The sequence below is a fragment of the Diachasma alloeum genome, unplaced genomic scaffold (assembly GCF_001412515.2).
Source record: "Diachasma alloeum isolate Michigan unplaced genomic scaffold, Dall2.0 Dall_scaffold_00196, whole genome shotgun sequence".
In the NCBI taxonomy this organism is placed as follows: Eukaryota; Metazoa; Arthropoda; class Insecta; order Hymenoptera; family Braconidae; genus Diachasma; species Diachasma alloeum.
In genome coordinates, this window is record NW_021680361.1 from 155,650 (window position 1) to 178,320 (window position 22,671).

At 36.7% G+C, this 22,671-nt stretch overlaps 2 protein-coding genes and 1 long non-coding RNA gene across 5 annotated transcripts; 2 read left to right on the forward strand and 1 right to left on the reverse strand.

Annotated features, from left to right (window-relative positions):
• The first annotated feature begins 3,774 nt into the window (after positions 1–3,774).
• Positions 3,775–4,503, forward strand: LOC107048723. The gene is made up of 2 exons (XR_001461695.1): positions 3,775–3,890; positions 4,142–4,503. It is a non-coding gene; the product is annotated as an uncharacterized LOC107048723 (long non-coding RNA).
• A 931-nt stretch (positions 4,504–5,434) lies between these two features.
• On the reverse strand, positions 5,435–12,320 carry LOC107048703 (sphingomyelin phosphodiesterase). 3 transcript variants are annotated; one of them, XM_015272031.1, is made up of 8 exons: positions 12,248–12,320; positions 11,012–11,110; positions 9,139–9,182; positions 8,716–8,991; positions 7,029–7,421; positions 6,431–6,966; positions 5,938–6,315; positions 5,435–5,860 (listed from the first exon to the last, which is right to left on the reverse strand). In XM_015272031.1, the coding sequence occupies exons 2-8, from the start codon at positions 11,079–11,081 to the stop codon at positions 5,683–5,685; spliced, it is 1,875 nt and encodes a 624-aa protein (XP_015127517.1). In that variant the 5' UTR covers positions 11,082–11,110; positions 12,248–12,320; the 3' UTR covers positions 5,435–5,682. The 3 variants fall into 3 exon arrangements, with proteins under 3 accessions (XP_015127517.1, XP_015127516.1, XP_015127515.1); XM_015272030.1 differs by lacking the exon at positions 12,248–12,320 and adding an exon at positions 11,233–11,295; XM_015272029.1 differs by lacking the exon at positions 12,248–12,320 and having other exon boundaries at positions 11,012–11,189.
• Positions 12,321–13,861: 1,541 nt separating this feature from the next.
• Positions 13,862–18,732, forward strand: LOC107048704. The gene is made up of 6 exons (XM_015272033.1): positions 13,862–14,169; positions 15,019–15,311; positions 16,713–16,856; positions 16,994–17,114; positions 17,207–17,393; positions 18,323–18,732. Exons 1-6 carry the CDS (start codon positions 14,035–14,037, stop codon positions 18,397–18,399), a joined length of 957 nt encoding a protein of 318 aa, XP_015127519.1. The 5' UTR covers positions 13,862–14,034; the 3' UTR covers positions 18,400–18,732.
• Positions 18,733–22,671: the final 3,939 nt, after the last annotated feature.

Below are 22,671 nucleotides of genomic sequence, written 5' to 3' on the forward strand. Positions count from 1 at the left end.
CACTCCGATGTATCAATTATCTTTATGATGCGGGTGCAGCGAAACCGACGTCAGAACTGATGTTTTCTGGTTTTTGATATCACATTGAAGCAATTGTTGAAACGAAATATTGAACGAAAAATATTGGACACGTGTTTTTGCTCGGGAACGGAAGCTTTGGAATGTTTGAAATTTTAGTTTTGGATTTTTTGTGCAATATGAAAAATACATTCACAAAACCCAAAGAAATGATTCATCATCAACAATTTTTCCCACGAATTCTAACTTTGATGAGTGTAAAAAATTAATTCTTCAAATTCTTTGATCAATTATTTTTTTAAACAAGTAGCGCTTCTCCTTTTTTTAATTAATTGTTTATAATCGTGCTCATTGCAAAAAGCAGTATGACCGATGAGAATCATATGTCCCAACTTATCAGCAGCTGAATTTTCTTATTACAATACTAGGGGGTTTCGCCCCCCGCTCGCTTCGCTCGCTCCGCCCCTCTAACCATGTGACCGCAGCGGTGTGACCATACCCATAAATATCTTCCATATGAGCACCCCCTCATATAGACATCCCTTATAAATACAGGCACCTTCCCATATAGGAACCCCCGTATAGGCACCCAGCGTCCCCTGAATTTGAACGTCCTCTGAATTTTTCGCCTTATTTTTTTTATTTATATAGAGAGAAATGATTTGCTCGTGTTCTAATTCCTATGCTCACTGAATAAGATTTTAATCATGATTACAATTTAATTCACTCATCAATTGATTCGATGTGTCTAGTTTATTGTCTAGATTTAATTTGAGAAGTAAAAGTTGAGGGTCTACGATTTCCCACATATCCACGGTAGAAATTACCTTGAACCCACGGGAAAAAGTCCCGTATAACCTGCCAATTTTTATATAAATCAAAACAACGATTATCGACGAAAGGCTATCGCCTTCATCTTCAAATTAGGTCAAAAGCGCATCTATATAAATTGTTTAAGCTATCATTCAGTGAATTTATAGTACATTACGCAACTAGTGCGGAAAGCAGGCGGTTACTCACGAGGGCGGCGCAGCCGCCCCAGTGACACCGCCTGCTGTCCGCACGTGTTGCGTATACTATTTTATATGATAAGTGCGTGATGAAATTTGAGGGCGGCGGGGGGGGGGGGAAGCCCCCCACGAGAAAAAGGGTCCAGGGGGCGAAGCCCCCCCCCACTGGAGAAAAAAGATCACATTTATTTAAAAAAGTAATTATGAAAAAGTGTGATTGAAAAATTTCATTTTCGTTACTGAATTCTCAATGACTTATCACTAATTTCTAGAAATCAATCACCAAATTTCAGTGAAGTTTCGGTGAATTCTGTGACATGTCTCTGAAAAGCAAAAATAATTTTTCTCTGTATTTCCTTGACATTATTTTGATCATCACAATTCAATAAAGCCCTTAAGTTACAGTATTTGATCGAAGGAGTTTTTGGCGATCCTGCTGTTGCTTCATTGGAGAATATTTCATTTCCATTTTCTTCAAATGTCACATCACCAATCAACTCCTCCTCATCAGTAAATAAATCCTCCTCACTGAATAACTCTTCATCACTATCAGGAATTATACGATTTTGGCTCATTTTATCTGCTTCGAAAATCACCTTTTCATTTTTTAGTCATTCCATGTATTCACTATTCGGAGGTTAGATTTCCTTCCTTGTTATTCTCTTTTAATAGGTGATGCGCATGCGCGTCATGCGTTACGGTGTATGAGGTGAATTTGAGAGTGAATTTCTGTGGTTCCCGGTAGCTTAGTCGGTGAGAGTGCCCGGCGCGTATCTGGGAGACCCGGGTTCGATTCCCGGCTGAGTGAAATGGAAATTTTTTCTCTCTAAATTCTAATTCTCTTAGAATTTTTTTTCTTTTTCTTTTTTTCGGGTTTTAGGTTTTAGTTGAGTGTGGGTAGGCGCTTGAAACCCGCTACTTTCCAGTTGACTATAGCCAACTGAAACCCATGCGGTTACACGCACGTATCATATAAAAACATTTTTTGTTTAGATATTGTGGCACAACTATTTGTACTGATCATCAGGGACGTTTGACCTTCACTTTTGTTTTTCTCTTGCGGCACACGTGGAAAGCATTCATAATCGCCCATTTACCCTCATTTCTTCATGTCTTCATATTTCATAGTTGACACTATCTTCCATCGGCCATTAGAAATATTACCTTTCATTAAGCAACAATGACGTAAACTAATGGCGATATCAACAAGTGGAGACTAGTCTCTTATGCAGTTAAAATAATACGGGTAATTGACAATTTCCATTGCGAAAACGAAAGAAACAACTCCAACAGTATTTGAATCTGCAGTCAGAATCGATAAAAGAATGAATCAGTTCTATTTTGATACAATTTAATCATTCAATATTTCTTTGCCATTAGCAATATATTTTACAAGAGTTCACCGAACAAATTTTAGGAATCAGTTAATTTTTTTTAATTAAATGCGATTTTTAAATTGCTAAACAACCTTTAAGTTTCTGTAGAGGATGAACGGCCATTACAGATATCTCTCAGAGACAAAATGGCGTCATATCGTCTCCCTTTCAAAGGTATTAACCCAACTTCTGCTATTGTTGGACAAATAATGAATGCTCATATTCAACTACTGAAAAACAAATTTCCCCAATTGAAGTAACTCTGCTTGTCAATTCTTTCTGCTATACTCTGACAGAAGATTTCCCTGTCTCGATTGCGACCGTCTGATGGTAGATCACAAAGAAGCCGTTTTCGGCATTGGATGTTACACAATTTTCTAACTGATGCATTTTTATGATAGTTTGTAAGACCAAAATGAGGAAAGACATGGTTACCAAAATTTCGTTTCATATTTGATAATGATTAAGAAAATTCTTACTTGCAGAGAAACTGCATCTTCACGTCTCGGCTCGTCTCAACTCGACTAGTCTCGGCTCGTCTCGGCTCGTCTCAACTCGACTAGTCTCGGCTCGGCTCATCTCGACTCGTCTCGTTTGGTTTCTATGATTGTGTCAAATGTCTCGTCTCGTCCCATCTCATCTCGTTTCTATCATTGTCTCAAATGTCCCTTCTCGCCTCGTCTCGTCCTGTCTTTCGTCTCGCTTGTCTCGTCTCGTCTCGTTTCTATCATTGTCTCAAATGTCTCTTTTCGCCTCGTTTCCTCATGTCTCTCGCCTCGTTTGTCTCGTCTCGTCTCGTTTCTTCCAGCGCTTCTTTCCACCAGTTCCGGAAGGGCTAACAGGTGCACCACTAATCAATCTACAGCAGAGAGGATCACCACACTGAGTGTCCGAAATATGCAGCACTTTCAGAGTTTTCACCCCTTCTTTCGGGGAAAGGATAGGTTGAACGAGAGGTTTTTCAACAGGTACTAAGGAAACCCTCCACTCGTGCAGCGGATTTGCCACATAATGACATTGATCACCCATTATCAAGCTGCAGATTTGACTAGGAGTCATATCCACCTGCCACAGGATGTAGATGACTTCAGGCTGAAACGACAAACGGACATCCTTCTCTTCATTCGGTGAAAAGGGTTCATAACATTTTTAGACGACAAAGAAAACGCTGGAATTTTAGTTTTGAAAATGCAAATTGCCTATCGGCGGAGACGTAAGGCTTATATAAGTAATAATTGTGCGCTCACGAAAGACAACAAACAGGCGGATCATTTCTCATAATAATTGCGGTGCACCGTTTGACAGGTGACGATAACGACTTCCTAGGGCAGCCGAAACTGAGGTATAAAAACCAGTGGTGAGACCTTAGGGGTATCGTTCGTTTGTTAACTATCACCGAGACAAGTCATTATGGCTGTGCAGAAGTTGATCTTGCTTTTTCTACTGGTTGCTCTGATAGGAGCGATTGGGGCTGACGAGCGTACAGGTAAGCAGAGTTTCTGATCATAATTCTGAAGAAGGATTAAAGAATAACCGTGTGGAAAAAATATCGCCCCGGTGATTACATCTAAATTATATGTAACATATGTATGAGATGTATCTCCGATGTATTTTTGGCAAAGAAAGTCGTTGTTTCTCAAATTGGGAGAGTTGTTGCTGCTGCTGACCAAATGTGATTTACAATAACTTTGCAAAGGATGGCTGCACTGTGAGACCAATTTTTATTTGCTTCAACAGGTCAATGCAGTAGCAGCTACGAATGTTATTGGAAGGAGTGTCCAGGCGAAGATAACCCACCTTTCTGCTATGGCGAGAAATGCTACTGCACAAAACAAGCTGGGTAATTTAGTTCCCTTGGGGAGGAAACCGTTGGCAATGCCATCGCCTGAACGGAATTTTTTTCAAACAGAGCTTCATTAACTTGGTTGTTTCGATATTAGAACAGTTGCAGCATAATTGTAATTCAGCAAATCACAGATTCCCACGTTATTCGACAATAGTACATATGACAATGTCATTTGTATTTTTTTTTTTCACATAAATTATGTAATTTTGGAACATGTAAAATTTTTGGCAATAAACCGACATTGGAAGAGTTGCACGATTTTTTTTTCTCTTTGTAATCTTGTGTTTGGGACATAAATAAAATTATTTTTCAGTCAGGAACGTTCGAAATATTGCTCATTAATTAATAATTAATTGTGAAATATTGATAGCTTCAAGCACTTTGGAATGAATATTGTTGGAATTCATGCCTGAATACAAAAATTAATTTCTTAGTTTAGTTAAACATTTTCTCTTTTCCACCCAAACACTCAGGGTGACATTTATGGCTTTTCTTAGAAAATAGAGACGTGAAGAAAAACAGTCCTCATGGTGAGTCACAAAGGAGAGGCTGAAGAAAATTGAAACAAGGGCCTTTTGTCAAATGGGTCCAGAGAGTGAAAACTCTCATGACTTTTAGTTAGTCGTCCTAGAGACTTCGTTGGAGAAAGATATACCTTCTGCGTGCGATCATTAAAGAGTTTTACTTTGAAGAATAAAACTAATGTGTTTTTATTGAGTATTCCTACACATAATCCAATAAATATCTTCATGATTTTACGAAATTTTTAATTTTTTTGTGCAAAATTGGACTATCTCGTTTTACCCGCCCTATCCCATTTTGCCCTCCCCTCCCCTACATATTGTAGAAAATAATTCGTTCCGATTGCAGATAAATTATACTTTTTCTCAATCGCAATTAATCAACATTATTATTCGATAAAAAAATGAAAAATTTTGTTAGCCTGTTGAAAAACTTGATTGAAGAGAATATTTGGAATCGATGGCGATTTGTTGGTTGGGACGCCATTTTGTCTTGAAGATATCTCTCCAAGACAAAATAGCGTCAATAGTTGAAGACTCATCTCCGCAGCTGAAATAATACAGGAAATTGACAATTTTCATCATGAAAACGAAAAGAACAATTGCAATAGTATTTGAAGCTTTATTCATGAGTCGTTAAAGGAATGAATCATTTCTATTTTAATATATTTTAATCATTCAATGGTTCTTTGCCATTAGCGATACATATTACAAGACTCCATAAAACAAATTTTAGAGATCAGCTGATTTTCTAAAATCAAATGGTATTTTTTATTGATTTACAACCCTCAAGTTTCTGTAGAGGTTGAACGGCCATTACGGTTATCTCTCAGAGACAAAATGGCGTCACATCTTCTCCCTTTCAAAGGTATTAACCAAACTTTTGCTATTGTTGGAGGAATAATGAATGCTCAACCACTGAAAAACAAATTCCCCCAATTGAAGTACCTCTGCTTGTCAATTCTTTCTTCTATACTCCGACAGAAGGCTTTCCTGTCTCGACTGCGACCGTTTCGTAGATCACAGAGCAGCCGTTTTCGGCATTGGATGTCACACAATGGTCTAACTGATGCATTTTTATGATAGTGTCTGTAAGAACAACATGATAAACGACATGGCTACCAAAATTTCGTTCCATAATTGATAATGATTAAGAAAATCCTCACTTGTAATAAACATCAAAGATCTCTGTATCATCGATCATGCGATCAACCAGTCGATTCCACTCGGCGGGAAGAAGCGATGCCATCTGATACGCATCTCTGGCGCTGTACAACCTCCACCAAAACGGTGAATCGTAAAGATTAGCTTCTTCGAGATTCATGATCCAGGTCTCATGATCAACGACCTGCCTCGTCGACGACCCTTGATCATCGTCGACGTAATATATCCTGTATCCAGGATTGAGATTCTCATATGGCGTCACTGACGGCCCTACGTATGCTACACTGACTGGACGAGTGAGATCATCAGTGTCGTAGAACAATTCAAATTCGTCGTAGTGGGTGTGGCCGAAGAATTGTGCAGTTATTGTTGACTCATATCTGTGAAAATAATAATTTAATGGAAGATGTAATTGATCCAAACAAAGGAGAGACTGAAGAAAAACTCAAAATATCGTGATTGAATTTTCACTCATCATCAATTATGTTCAATCACCTGTTGATGATCCTGTAATAATTGGCAGACCAGACTTTGAGACAATCAGAGGTGCCTGGTGGTATGTGTCCAATGATGTGCACCTTCTCGCTTCTGTTCTCCGCCCCTTGAAGCTCATCAATCAGCCACTGGAGTTCATTAACCGGATCCTTACTATTAATCAACAGCCAAAAGTTCAAATTATTGCAGTAATTCGTGTTGACCGAAATTATTCGGAAGCCAGGTCTGACGGGCACCGAGTAGAAACCACCTTGCTTGATGGTAGTGGAGGCACTTGATGGTAGCCATCGTTGCCACTGCTCAGCCAGTTCATCGTACAACCAGGAGATGCTGTAATTGTCCGGTGCAGATGGCGATGGAAAGCTGTTCACCGGTGCACTCTCATGATTTCCCAGGGCCGGGAAGATCGAAGCATGTGGGAAAGCTTCAAGCATTTGACCTACTGTATCACGAAGATTCTGAAGGTTCTCTTCACGAGTTTGGTTCCATGAGTCGTGGGGCGGCAGGTCACCTGTCCAAATGATGTAGTCGATGTCCTGAAAGAACAGAGCATAATCCTATCTAGATTCAACAAGAAGGCATCACCAGAAGAACTCACGGGATGCGTATGCTGAATGTGTTGGAACATATGATCAAGCGTTCTCTTCGGGGTATCGCACTTCCTGTAATCACCCCATTTGCCAGCAGCTCCAGAAGGTCTAACAGGTCTGCCACTAGTCAATCTACAGCATAGAGGATCGCCACACTCTGCATTGGCCCCCTCCTGATAGTACGGATCATAGTGAGTGTCCGAAATATGAAGCACTTTCAGAGTTTTCACCCCTTCTTTCGGGGAAAGAATTGGTTGAACGAGAGGTTTTTCAACATGTGGCAAGGAAACCCTCCACTCTTGCAGCGGATTCGCCACATAACGACATTGATCACCCATTATCAAGCTGCAGATTTGACTACGAGTGATATCCACCTGCCGCAGGATGTAGATGACTTCAGGCTGAAACGACAAAAGGACATCCTTCTCTTCATTCGGTGAAAAGGGTTCATAACATTTTTAGACGACAAAGAAAACGCTGGAATTTTAGTTTTGAAAATGTAAATTGCCTATCGGCGGAGACGTAAGGCTTATATAAGTAATAATTGTGCGCTCACGAAAGACAACAAACAGGCGGATACTTTCTCATAATAATTGCGGCGCACCGTTTGACAGGCGACGATAGCGACTTACTAGGCCAACCGAAACTGAGGTATAAAAACCAGTGGTGAGACCTTAGGGATATCGTTCGGCTGTTAACTATCACCGAGACAAGTCATTATGGCTGGGCAGTAGTTGATCTTGCTTTTTCTGCTGGTTGCTCTGATAGGAGCGATCGGGGCTGACGAGCGTACAGGTAAGCATAGATTCTGATCATCATTCTGAAGACGAATTAGAGAATAACCGTGTGGAAAAAACATCTCCCCGGTGATTATATCTAAATTATATGTAACATATGTATGAGATGTATGTCCGATATATTTTTGGCAAAGAAACTTCTTCGGAACGAATTCATGGTCTTGGCCGATGTTTCTCAAATTTGGGACGTTCTTCTGGGCCAGATTTCGGTAGCTGCTACTGCTGATCAAAATGTGAACTAAAATAACTTTGGATGGCTGCACTGTGAGACCAATTTTTATTTGCTTGAACCTGAAGCTTAGGACCTGAATAACTCATTTTTTATTCACAAACGTTCGAAATTCCGCTCATTAATGAATAATGAATTGATAAAAGTTGAAGATTTCAAACGCTTTAGAATCGCTAATGATGTCGGATAGACGGTCGAGCGCTGAACCAATTACAGAATGGCTCGAGCCGACCTAACCCAATCTTGAGGTGCGCGTCGACCAATGGCGGACGGCAACTCCCCACTCTCTTCACACTCGACCAATGAAGCGTCACCTGACCGTCTTTGTGACGTCATAACCGAAAAATCGTCCTTGTAAACGCTTGATACTCAATTAATTATCATTAATCATCTAGACAATATTTCTACGTCTTGAAGAGTGCGGGAAAACGGGAATTTTTTTCGCATTTTCTACTTCCATGGTTCGGTCGACCTCAGTTTTCCATAAAGTCCACTATTGCCGATAACGATAATCGGAGGTTTATCGCAACAGCCGGCGAAATTCCCCGAGTGGCAATAGAAATATCGTGTCGCGAGGTAAAAAAATCAAGAAAATTGCACAATCTGCTGAAAATACCGAGACCATAAAACCGTGTTTCCCTGTCGTTTTGAAATGCGGAAATCGCTCACCGCAAATACTTGGTTGACTCCCTCGCAGACGCTCTCGCTCAGCTGCAACATGCAGACGGGCTTGATGTGACCCATCAGCTCTTCATCAGACAGGCCTGCTCTGATCTGCGTCTGCAGCAGGTTCACTCCAATTTCACAGAAAAAACACGATAACCCTAGATCCATTATCGTGCGTTTGAAACGGTGTAGCGGCGCGGATGCCGGATCCAGAAATCCATACACATCTGTTTCCACCGATCGTTGGCTTATCCCATCACGATCCTTCGTGTTATTTAGCTTAAATTTCAGATGAAAAATTATCCAAAACCATTTCATTCGCGGCATGTCTCGATGACTTATCGATATTATGATTATCGAGATATTTCTAATAAAAATGCATGATGTTTGCCGATTGTCCTTAATCATATTCAATTTTTTTCTCACCTGCAGCCAGTCATTCCGATCCGTGAAGTCTCTCAAAACGGATGCTTAAAAAAAACAAGTGGGAAATTCTTCTTGTATTGCGTATAGTGCAGTTATTTTTGTTAGGCCTAGTTGCACCGAGCCCTGTTAGCTATTTAAACCCCAGGATAAATTTATCCATGTATAATCCTTATGGACTATCAGACCGTTATCTGGCGGTTTAGTTAACAGACGGCGGTGCAACCGGGCCTTAATAAATTAGCAATATTCTTCGAATGGTTATTTAGCACATCATTCCTATCATGTATAATTCATTGTTTATTTCATTTTATTAAACTGAATAAGATTTCTTTTCAACTAATTTTGTCAGATTTTCAACTTTGCTGAATGGTATGATCATCATTACTTTTATTATCCCTTTCTTCTGTTCAACCGATTGTCTTTTTTACAGTTATCACTCCCCTCAGCCCTTCGATAAAACGTTTATAGAAAAATTTTATATAGACACTACGGGGCTACTCCCCCTGCTCGCTTCGCTCACCAACCCTCATATGACCCCCATTATCCTTATTCTGACCCTTGAGACCCTTACTCTTACCCTTGTGATCCTTACTCTGACCCTTATGACCTTGATTCTGAACTTCGCGGCCCTTATTCAGACCCTTATGACCTTGATTCTAATCTTCGCGCCCCTTATCCTAACCCTTATGACCCTTATTCTGACTCTTATGTCCTTGATTCTAATCCTTATGACTCTTCTTCTCACCCTCGTGACCTTTATTTTGACTTTTGTCATCCTTAATTGATCCTGAACCTGGTGACGCTTACCCTGACCTTTATGAGCCCTATTCTGACCCTTATGACCTTGATTCTAACCTTTGCGGCCCTTATTCTAACCCTTAAGACCCTTATGTCCTTCATTCTAACCCTTATGACTCTTATTCTCACCCTCGTGACCTTTATTTTGACTCTTGTCATCCTTAATTGATCCTCAACCTGGTGACCCTTACCCTGACCCTTATGAGCCTTATTCTGACCCGCATGACCCTTGTTTTGGCCCTTGTGACCCTTAATTTTGCAGTCTTAATTTCGAGTACCAAATTTTCATCACCAAAAGTCAATTTGGATTTTTATAACGACTTTGTCCGATACGCTACCGCGTATCTCGATATAGAGAGATACTTAAATGAATTTGAAACATCACATTTGAAGAAATCATCAAAAAGCTCACTTCCGGGAAAATTCGACATTTTCAACAATTATTATAAAAATCAAATTAACCAATATAGCTATCGTAATCACCTGTTAACTTCGACCTAATGACATTGAAACAACATTTTAAGTTATTATTGAATTCATTTGAAGCATGATATTCAAAGATGTCCCCGGAATTCTAATTTTCAAAAAATACAAAATTTTTGAAAAGTTGCAAACAAAATAAAATAACGATTATTGCTATCGCCTCCATCTTCGAACTTAGCCAAAAGGACATCCTAACAAATTTTTTAAGTCATCATTCAATCAAGTCAGAACATTTTTTTCAGTTATCGTGGAACAACCGATTTCCGAAAAAAATCGAAAATTAAAACAACTAATCGATGAACTAAATTTTAATTAATGGCGATCGATAGGGCTCAACAATACCTACATTTGAAAAAAGAAATATTCAATTCCATTCGTTCATTTAGCGAACAATTGGAGAAAGACAAAATTACATTTTCGGACTTTTTAGATCATACTGAGTCGATATGCCACAAAAAATCCAAAACTGAAATTTGAATGATTACAAAGCTTCCATTTGGAAGCAAAAAAAGCATTAAATCGCCGAGGGCATGAATCAATGAATAATTTCAAACAGGAAATCTACGTCAACAGCAATAAATGTGTTCCTCACCTGACGTATTCCGCGGAATGATCACGAGGCTCAGAATGCTGACGACGAAGCTCCATCGATAATCTATCATCCTGTCCCTAACACTATATCCGGTGTTACCTGAAAAAATGATGAGTCGAACCGTCAAGTTACGCACCACGAGCTTTTATTCTGCAACTGCTCGCGCTTCATCCTTTCACTGCCGAGTCAATGTCACGTCTGAAGAGAAAGTAAATACTTACGTCTGGTATATATTTGTTTTTGTTTCGGCACGAAGATTCCCTAAGTTACTTCTAACTCACGCGGAGATAGAATACGTACTGAATGGAAGAAATATTTTATCGTCTTTTTTATCGTTAATGACTTGGTCATTGTGATTTGAAAGCATGAGAATGTCGACTTGTGAATGCTGTCGGTTCATTTTTTTTCTAATACTAGACATTTTGAAAATTAAGAAAGAGAATTAGGGGAGAAGGAAGAGTGAAACTTCAATGAATAATTTTTAATCTTCGATTAATTCCTTTTTTTACGTTTTAAAATAATCTGATTAAAATCTGTAATGGTTGAAAAATGAGGGGAGGGTTATGAATTGATTTCCCAGAAAACTGAAAAAAGTTCTTGAATTCTTCGGAAAATTCTAGTTTTCCAAATAACCGTAGCTCTTCAAAGATTTTTTTCGAATTATTTGGGAAACCGAAGAATTTTCGTGAATTTTGTAGAGTTTAGAATTTAAGTATGAAAATCTGAGAAGCAAGAATTGATCATTTTGGCGTGTGATAAATATGAAAAAATTAAAATTTGGGAAGTGAAGAATAATTTGTGAGTTAAAAAAATTTAGAAATACTGTTTTTTTTCTCATGATCAACAATTAGGCAATTTAGACATGTTTTGATATAAAGATCAACTTCACACATGAAAAAATGAAAAATATGACGCAGACAAAATTTTTGCCATTTGAAGAATTTGAAAACACCGGGGATTTTTTTCAGCGCCTACTTCACGTGACTCATTGACCAACCAGAATTGAGGATTAGCGGTAAGGCAGTTTCGAGATATTTCGATATAAAACAACTTCACGTTTCTTTCATCTTTGGTATAAGGGAAAAAAAATGTGTCCGATATCGGTTTTTTGTCGGAAAAGCGCGAAGCGACTGATGAGCCGGGTTGGGTATCTGTCGATAACCGCATTTTTTTCCATGACACTGTAAAAAAACCGTAATTGCCAGGCTTCAACGGGAGTATCTCTGATAAACTGACCTGAAGTGAACTCCTCGATATCTTGCAGAGAAATGCGTGCTTAGTATTCCCAGGGGGTGTCCTTTCCTTGCCAACACTCGCCTACGAATGCCAATAATGTATTATCGGGCGGTTTTCACGGAAGTCATTCGTCATGACCCTAATAATTTTGAGTTTCAATGGATTTGACATGGGCCTGGCATTCCGGGAACTTGACCCTTAGGCGTTAACAAACGATTCTCCGTCACGGATGATCCTTCTATTATCCTTTGGGGGATATTTCTTGATGTGAAAATTTTCGTCGGTGAGAAATTTTCGATTTTTCCGAATTTCTCGAAGGATTGCGGGAGGAGAGGGTAGGGAAGGTGTGCCTGCACCTAAGGGGAAATGCCAGTTTTATATTTTATATATCAACTTGAGTATAAAAAACGTATTTGTGAGACTTCTTTAACTATTGAACTCGTTATTCTCGAAGTGTAGACGCCTAATTCTCCTTAGAATCCACAAAATTGATTGAAAATAAAAGAGAGAGCCTATTGGGCGGTACTACCCGCCGTCGAGTAATACCGCTCGGCACGATTCCAATGCCGCTCATAGGGTTTTGCGTGTATCGCTCGCGCTGCAACCTAACCCGTACTCGAGTGCTGTCGAGCAACTACGTGGCCGATCCTATGAGTGGTATTACCGGCTTCGCTCGGCGTCAACAAAATTGTTGATAATTATTGACATGAGTGGACTTTTGAGTTCCAATTGGTCTCAAATTACGCGTGAAAGTACCACGAATCAAATAACCACAGTTTAATATGAGAATTCAGCGTTTGAAACTATCAAAAACCTTAATTAAAAGTCCACAAATTTTGTACTGTAAAGACCTCAAAACTACGGTACGTGTTTTTTCGGGTTAAGGTCACGATTCCCGAATGGGGAATATGGAGTGTAGTAACTACCAAAACTTAATTCCTTAGAATTCGTTAATGTATCCATCACTGTTGGAAGGATAAAAATAGTCGAGCATCTGGTTACTTTCTATTGCGCACGATGGATAAAATTTAGTCGACTTGAGTGGATAAAAATTATTTTTTCGTGAGAAGATCTGGTAAACCGCGATTCTAACCTCGCTTCGCTCGGTTTGATCGCGGTTTACGGGCCTTCTGACGAAAAATTGCATTCATCACACGGTCCAAAAGTATTTTCTGACGAATGTGATTATTGAAAGCCACATTCGTCAGAAAATACTTTGTGGACCTTGTGATGAAAATAACTATTATGACAGTATAATAACTAACCGGATAACAATAATTTTTATCTTTCTCATGCAGATTATTTGTTTTGATCCATATAAATTTTGATAAATATATCATCAATTTTTTATTGTGTGGTGAAAATTATCGTCCAGTAGGATAAAATTTATTTTACTTATAATAAATTTTATTATTTAATATCAATTTTTGATAAACGTCAGAATAAAGATCCGTGAAAAGTGAGTCATAGTATACTTTTATCCTACTGGAATGATAATTTTTATTAAAAATTTCTCTCCGTGTAGGGTTTTTCTAATTTATCAACTGCTGTTCCTCACACCAGCAGATAGTAACATATCGATCGCAGATGCCGTTCCAGTCACGCGAAAAAAAATGTCAGTCGACATTCATAAGCCCTTCTTCCACTTACGAGGGATTTCCATTGTTGTCAAGAGTACATTCAGTTTAAAAACGCGTGTGAAATCTCCAAAATATGAATTAAATACTTACGTATCTCACTGTTATGCTTGCCTCAGGGGTCCAGTGACCGATGGACACTGGGGAATTATGCTGTTGTATGAGAACACTCAGCCATGGGGAAGTGGCTCTCATGGCATGAGGAAGGTCAGGAATAATCCGGATTGTTTGTTTATGCTCATCGGTTGGTGGATTTTATACGCAATTTATGACAAGTGCCTTCATGTGAGTTTTAATTGGAATTATCGACTTTTTGTTTGTTATGTATTTTTTAAAATTTTAAAAATATATTTTTAAAAATAATTTTTGTTATTATTTAAAAGTGTTTAATTAATTCATTTTTGTATAATTTTTTATTTAAAAAATTATTATAAAACTTTTATAAATTTTCGTATAAACATTAATAAGTTTTATTTTTATAAATTTTTGTATAAAAATTTATAAATTTTCTACTTTTTTAAATAAAAAACATTCAACTTAATTTTTCCATGATTGATTCATATTATTAATGATTGATTATCAATAATTAACAAAATTATGTAAGTTATATCATTATTATTAATTCATCTACTTTCATGTTTATTTACATTTTAGTACTGATTTTGATAGAAAAAAATTGAATGAATATATTGAAATATTATTATTATTATTTAAATTTATTGATACATTGATTATTATTAAATAATTAATTAACGTGATTCATGTAGGTATTAACAAATTAACGAATTTTTTTATCCATCATTAATTATTGTTGTTAATGAGTAATTATTGATTAATTAGTAATAATTATCAGTTGTTTACAACTCATAACTATTAATAATTAATAACATTATGTTAGTAATATCATTTTAATGTCATTATTACTATCAATTTACAAATGTTTATATTTATTTATATTTTATAATTATTTTTTTTTAGCATTTTTAAAAATCATTATTATTATTATCATCATTTATTGATGAATTAACAGGATTAATTAATTAATTAAATTATTCAATTGCATTGAATAAAAAAAATTACCATTCATTAAAAATTTCAATAGGTATTTTTTAATGCAATAATTTTTTTTTGCAGTTACTACTCCGTCGTATGCACTATGGAGTAATAAAACGCAGAAGAATAATCGATGCCCTGTGGTGCACAGGTTTCACACTCCTGAGTGCATTCTACTTGCGATTTTTCGTGCCTAAATCCGTCGACAGTGCTTGTATTTTTCAAAAACCCAGATACCTGGAGCTGGGAATAACATTTCACAAGAGTTTTTATTTGCACAGAGCGGGAGTGGAGATTGTTTATCATGGGGGTTGGCTGAGGGGATGGACAACACTCATGTTTTGTCTGATTATCCACAGTTCATCGCAACTCAAGTAAATTAACAATAAGATTAATAACAATAATCGAAAAATGAAGGATTAAAATTGCAGGAAAAATTTGTATTTTATCAAAAATAATTAATTATTGATAATAATTGATCAGTCATCAATTAATTATTCTATGGAATTGTTTAATGAATATTTAATATAACAATAACATCGGTTAATTGTTTAATAATTAATGATAATTAATTATAAAAAACAAAGTAATTATTCAAATTGAAAATTAAATCATGACTGAACCATAAGAATTTGATTTTTTAGGAAAAATAATTGATTATTAATAATAATTAATTAATAATTTATCAATTAATTGATATTAATTATTGCACAGAGCGGGAGTGGAGATTGTTTATCATGGGGGGTGGCTGAGGGGATGGACAACACTCATGTTTTGTCTGATTATCCACAGTTCATCGCAACTCAAGTAAATTAACAATAAGATTAATAACAATAATCGAAAAATGAAGGATTAAAATTGCAGGAAAAATTTGTATTTTATCAAAAATAATTAATTATTGATAATAATTGATCAGTCATCAATTAATTATTCTATGGAATTGTTTAATGAATATTTAATATAACAATAACATCGGTTAATTGTTTAATAATTAATGATAATTAATTATAAAAAACAAATTAATTATTCAAATTGAAAATTAAATGATGAGGACTGAACCATAAGAATTTGATTCTTTAGGAAAAATAATTGATTATTGATAATAATTAATTAATAATTTATCAATCAATTGATATTAATCATTGCACAGAGCGGGAGTGGAGATTGTTTATCATGGGGGGTGGCTGAGGGGATGGACAACACTCATGTTTTGTCTGATTATCCACAGTTCATCGCAACTCAAGTAAATTAACAATAAGATTAATAACAATAATCGAAAAATGAAGGATTAAAATTGCAGGAAAAATTTGTATTTTATCAAAAATAATTAATTATTGATAATAATTGATCAGTCATCAATTAATTATTCTATGGAATTGTTTAATGAATATTTAATATAACAATAACATCGGTTAATTGTTTAATAATTAATGATAATTAATTATAAAAAACAAATTAATTATTCAAATTGAAAATTAAATCATGACTGAACCATAAGAATTTGATGTTTTAGGAAAAATAATTGATTATTAATTATAATTAATCAATAATTTATCAATTAATTGATATTAATCATTACTAATCCATGATAAAAATTAATAAAAGTTGATTTGAAAATTTTTTAATGAAATGTTAAAATTGAAGTATAAAAATTTAATATTCGATGAAGAATAATCAATTACTATTAAATATTAATAATTAAAAATTATTAATCTTCAACGAAAAAACAATGTTTCTCCTGTTTATTTCTAGCGATTAATATATATTTCTTACAGGTGGTTTGATATTATAATGAATTTACTATTCTTCAAAGCCACCTCGACCTCGATGCTCAACATCTGCCGGATTTTATCAACAATAAGAACGAAAAAAACATCAACTATTGTTAAAATATTGCTGGGGATTTATTTTGTAAATTTGTGAGTTATCATTTTTTTTCACAAATTGAAAAACAAATTTTCTCCCCTTTTTGTTCATTATTTTACATTACATTTATTAATTGTTGTTTAATTATTTACTTGTTTGAAGTAATAATAAACAAATAATTATTGTTTAGGGTGTACGTCCACACTCTAGTCGTACCTGATTTCACTCTGTGGAACGCAAGGGGCCTTAAGAATGACGTTGTGACTCTCATTTGCATGTGGCTGTGGCTATTCCTTGAATTTCTGAATGAAGTGAGAACATTAAAAATTACCCTCGGACGACGAAAAATATGAAAATACACTAATTCAATATTTTTCGGAAAATCGTTGCTTTTTTTTTGTAGGTGAGGAGTATCAGGTTGGGATATTTGAACGCCGATAAATTTATAAATTCATATTTATTCGTTCCGCCGTCCGAAGGGTCCATCCAATTGCGTGAAATATGTAAGAAGTTGAGGGAATCCTCGAGTGATAAAATACCAGAGGATATTGACAGTAAAAAAAGTGCACAACTCTGGCAAACATTATCTTGTAAGTATTTTTCATGCACTAACGAATCAAATTTAATTATATTTATTAAGGGGGAAAGCGGGTCAAAATGAAACATCATGAACATTTTTATTTTCAGTTGAGGCTCAAAGGGTTTTGGGGGTTAAATGGTCTTGAGGGTCAATGAACCTTTAAGAACATTCAGATTTAAGGGTCAAATGGGCCTAAGGGTCCAACAGATTATAGCAGAGTGATCAGAAAGGGTCATTTGACCCTTAATTCTGCGTGTCTTCAAGTGTCATTTGCACCTTAAGACAATTCGACCCTCAACTCCAAACGTTCTTACGGGTCATTTGACCCTCACGATCCTCACTCTCTCTCTACAAAGGAAGATATTGTCGACAATTTGGCTTTAGTTAAGGGTCGAATAGCTTTGAGGGTCAAACGAGTCTCGAAGATGTTTGGGGTTGAGGGTCAAACATCCTTTAGGAACGTTCAGGGTTAATGGTCAAATAGTCTTAGGCGTCTAACGTGTTAGATGCAGGCTGATCATTAGAGACTCCTTCAAGGGTATTTTAACCTTCAACTCCAAATGTTCTTCTCAAGAGTCGTTTAACCCTCACGACCATTTGACCCTCAGCCCCGAACGTAATCAAGGGTCATTTGACCCTCAACTAAAAACAAAGCAAAAGGCTCAACATTTTCCTTCACCTGTGAGTCAAATGGCTTTGAAGGTCAAACGACCCTTGACGACGCTTGGGGTCGAGGGTCAAATGGTCTTGAGGGTCTAACAACCCTTAAGGGTGTTTGGAGTTGAGGGTCAAGTGGTTTTAACGGCCACAAAGATTAGAGAAGTGTAATCTGAAAGGGTCATTTGACCCTCAACTAAAAATTTAAAAACAAGTTTTCTTAATATTTAGTAGTAGTCGTTTCTCCTGTTTCATATTTGAAATGAATTAATTTTATCCTAGGTGCGATGATAATGAAGAAAAAACTCAAGAGACTCCGAGCGATGAAGGAAAACCTTTCCCCTTCAGCCACGTCATAACTGCCTTAAAATCATCAATTTCATCATCAGAATATCGAAATATTCACGAGAAATGTCTTTTGATCTTTTCTCCAAACATCGCTCATCATCAAGATATTATTATTCTCATGACATTGATATTTGACTAAAAAATCAACTCTTTGAATTTTTATCGTTAAATATTTTTATAATTGTGTATTCACTTCGTAAACTATAAGTTCCATGAAAAAAAAAAACTCATGAAAATTGTCTTTTTCCATTTTACCAAAGCATTATCATGATACAAACATTTCATGCATTTTCAACTTTTTATCCAATAATTTATGTAAAATTATTTATAAATTTGAAATAAAAGGATCCAAATGATTGCTTTTCATAATAAAAAAAAGATTGATTTCAAAACGCTCAGATGACCTTGAATGACGTCACAACTCCGGTCCCTCAACGCCATCTCTCGTTGAATTTTCGTCTTGAGAAATTGAATCGGTGCGGTCAAGAGATATGAGGCTATGTGGTTTTGGTATCAATTGGAGCATTATTTCATACAATGTTATGAAAAAAGGAGTAAAAAATGAATGATCACCAGCGATTAACCTCATTTTATTATCAACAACAAAGTTTACGGAATTGTGACGTCATCACCCCCTCGGCGCAATAGCTTTTGATAATTATTATTGAATTAACGAAATGATAAAATTTTAATGTTGGGGCAATGTTGGCTACCAACGTTGGGGCAATGTTGGTTATCAATGTTGGGACAGTGTTAGCTGTCAACGTTGTGGCACTATTGGTTGCCAACGTTGGCGCAGGGTTGGGTTTCAACATTGGGGCAATGTCGGCGACCAACGTTAAGGTCATGTTAGCTGCGAACGTTGGGACAATATTGGCTGCTAACACTGGCGCACTGTTGGCTGCCAGTATTGGGACAATGTTGGCTGCCAACGTTCAGGTAATGTTGGCAGCCAACATTAGGGCAATGTTGGCTACCAACTTTGTGGCACTATTGGCAGCCAACGTTGGCGCAGGGTTGGGTGTCAACGTTGGGGCAATGTCGGCGACCAAAGTTAAGGTAATGTTGGCTGCGAACGTTGGGGCAATGTTGGCAGCCAATATTAGGGCAATGTTGGCTACCAACGTTGGGGCAGTGTCGGCTGCCGCGAGGCGGGAGGAAAATGTGTACTTTGCGCCCGCCCGAGCGAAAATTGTATGAAACAACCGTATTACAATAATATTTTGTAACTACCACCGTCAACCCAAATAAATTAATCAAAAAAATTAATTAATAAACTTCTCAATTGCATTTTCCCCCTCCCCCCCTCAATCTCCCAAATAAAACCCTCAATTAATTAAACTTCGTCATCAACTGCAACTCGGTTTCACGAATGAAATAAAATAATCAGGAAAGTGAATGGGAAAATAGGATTGAATTTTCATTCGTAATGTCAACGCTATTACAAAAATCAAGTTTATTCATTCAATTTATAGATATACACCTGTTTATGTAGAAATTTCTCACACCATTTTATTATTTTCTTTTATTTCATTTTCATATTTTATCCTGTATTAATAATAATTTTTTTTATTCAATCAATGGGGCATCGTGCCAATTGCTCTTACCGTTACTTAGAATTTTTACTTTTTTTTTTTCGTTTTTACGTGAATTTATTGAATAACCCTAGAGTCTACGATTCACCTGGATTATTCATACTTCAGTTGGCTTGATGCCCCAGTAACATAATTTATTCATCAATTTCATTAGTTTATTTTTCATTAGATGCAGCACGAGGCATTTATCTGCAGTATTCGGTTTTTATAATTTTTTTTTCTTCATTTTCTTTTCGCTTTTTTTATGTTCATGGGGCAGGTCAGTTGGAGAGTTACGACGAATCTCTTATCTGTATTCGTTATTTTCTTTTTCTCTTCGAACATTTAGTCGTTATTCTTTAGTCCTTAGGTATATTCGTGCTATAGACGTTATTATGAAATAGTGGAGTTCAGGGCTAGTGCCATGGGGTTTTTTACTTGTGTGAAGTTGGCGAGCAACTACACCGGCTGTCTCATGCTATATTGTTTTATCAGAAAATGCCTCTACCTGAGAATTTATTTACGCAATGATTGACCTTCAGTCTCTGTCATTTGTTGATTTTTTTCGTCACTAGGCCCGATAAACCGCGATTTTAACCTCGCTTCGCTCGGTTAAATCGGGGTTTTCGGGCCTAGTGACAAAAAATATTGTTCGACACACGGCCGTGGGAACTTTTCTACCTCATATGATTACAGAACTCGCCTTTGGCTCGGATTATAAACCCACATTCGCCAGATAATGCTTTTATCGCCGTGTGACATACGATATTTTACGCCGTTGGGCCCGAAAACCGCGATCTGACCGAGCGAAGCGAGGTTAGAATCGCGGTTTATCGGGCCTAATGACATAAAGTTCCTCACGGCCTAGTGTCAAAATGTACTATTATGTTACTAGGCACCATAAATGGGCCCGTAACAGAAAATAGTTTACCTCACACGGTCCATAAAGTATTTTCTGACGAATGTGATTATAATTTTTTCATTCCGGCTAATGACGAAATATATTATTCTGTGATACCTGTCTCAAAAGTGCACTTTCCGAAAGGATCTAGTGTGCGTAAAGCGGTTGTTTTCCACACGGCGTGCGTAAAGTTCAAGAGCGTGCGTAAAGTGAATTTCGAGCTTCGCTTTTACTCACGAGAATTCACTTTACGCCCGCCCTGCGGAGAGACAACTGCTTTACGCACACTAAACCGTTTCGAAAATTACATTTTTCAGGCAAGTATCACAAAATAGCTATTTTCGTCACAAGGCCGAGAATAGTATATTGTGCCCCTAGGGAGTAAAAGTATTTTCTGACGAATGTGACGTTATAATCACATGAGTCAGAAATACTTTTACTGCCGTGTGGCACATGATATTTTATGCCTCGAGGACTGAAAACTGCGATTTAATCGAGCGAAGCGAGGTTAGAATCGCGGTTTTCCGTCCCTAGAGGCATAAAAAAATTTTCTGACGAGCGTGAAAGTTGCATGGGAATGAAATCACACGAGTCAGAAAAGTTATTTTCAGCCGAGTAATAAACATAATTTTTCTTCACAATATCCTTGTCCGAAAGTGTCCGTAAAACGACGTTTTACGGACAGTGTGATGAAATATGTAATTTTATATCATCCCATTCCCTCTTTTTTTGTTTTTTCTTCATCATGCCTAGTTTGTGTTTTGCGAAACTGTCACACTATGTGAATGAATTTATTTTGGCGACTCGAAGAAGTCCCCTGCCAAACTAAAACCTTGTATTACAATGTGTAGTGGTTAAATAAATGAAATTAAGTGAAATATTCCCGTGGAGCCGAAGGCGAGGACTTGCCAACCACGCGAGCGAAAAACCCCATGGGACTAGTCATAAACGATATTTTCCCCTAGTGATTTTCACTTTTACGAGTTTGGGGAAGGGCCCACGCCAATCCCCCGACGAGGAAAAGTGAAGAGCAGTACGGAAAATTGTTCTTTTCCTCTGTTATTTTTTTTCTTTCGTTGAATGTATTTTTTTGCTAGTTTTGGGATGGTGAGCACAGTCCGACTCTCGTTGCGTCATTAAGCGGTTTATGATCTTGTGGGGGTCGATATTTTATCGCTAGAAGCCGTTCGGGGTTGATCGGTTTTTTAACACCCAGAAAAATTGGTATTTTTGAGGCATTTTATTTCTATTCCGAATTTTTTTGCGATGGAGGAAAGAACTCCTGGTGTCAAAAATTGTCAGGATGATGGAGATGATTTAAATAACAAAATTTAAATAACAAAATCATTGCAAAATGTTTGGAGACCTGGGGTAAAATGGAGGATTTAACGAGCTAAAAAAAATCCCAAAAACAATTTAAAAAACGGCTAGACCATTTTTTCTGGGTGCTTAAAACCCACATATTCTCTAAACACGAAAAAAAAATTCTCCACTCTCCCAAGTGTATGTACATTCAACTATGGCAGTAAATACTGAGAATAGTAATTTATGGCGAGTGGTATTACAACTCCATCCTCCGAAAATCTCACAATTATCCTTAATGAATTAATTTCTTGATTAAAAAATTATTCTTGAGCAACACAACTATTCGCTTTCTCTCAATTTTCCTAACGACAAGCAGCTGCAAGCGATGATTTTTTATTCATAATTTTTTTTATATAATTTCCGTCATACGGCTGCGAAAATTGGGAACTTGATTTTTTCAGTCCAGGATCATAACCTCGATCAATCATTCTCCGTCAGAAGGA

What these genes read in the sequence shown, in the direction of transcription:
- LOC107048704 (XM_015272033.1), top strand. Translation starts at nt 14,035, where the DNA reads ATGCTGTTGTATGAGAACACTCAGCCATGGGGAAGTGGCTCTCATGGC. An exon ending in GGGATTTATTTTGTAAATTT is followed by an intron (nt 16,857 to 16,993) that starts GTGAGTTATCAT and finishes ATTATTGTTTAG; the next exon opens with GGTGTACGTCCACACTCTAG. An exon ending in TCCTTGAATTTCTGAATGAA is followed by an intron (nt 17,115 to 17,206) that starts GTGAGAACATTA and finishes TTTTTTTTGTAG; the next exon opens with GTGAGGAGTATCAGGTTGGG.
- LOC107048703 (XM_015272031.1), bottom strand. Translation starts at nt 11,081, where the DNA reads ATGATAGATTATCGATGGAGCTTCGTCGTCAGCATTCTGAGCCTCGTG. An exon ending in CATTCCGCGGAATACGTCAG is followed by an intron (nt 9,183 to 11,011) that starts GTGAGGAACACA and finishes GTTTTTTTTAAG; the next exon opens with CATCCGTTTTGAGAGACTTC. An exon ending in ATCTTTGATGTTTATTACAA is followed by an intron (nt 5,861 to 5,937) that starts GTGAGGATTTTC and finishes TTGTTCTTACAG; the next exon opens with ACACTATCATAAAAATGCAT.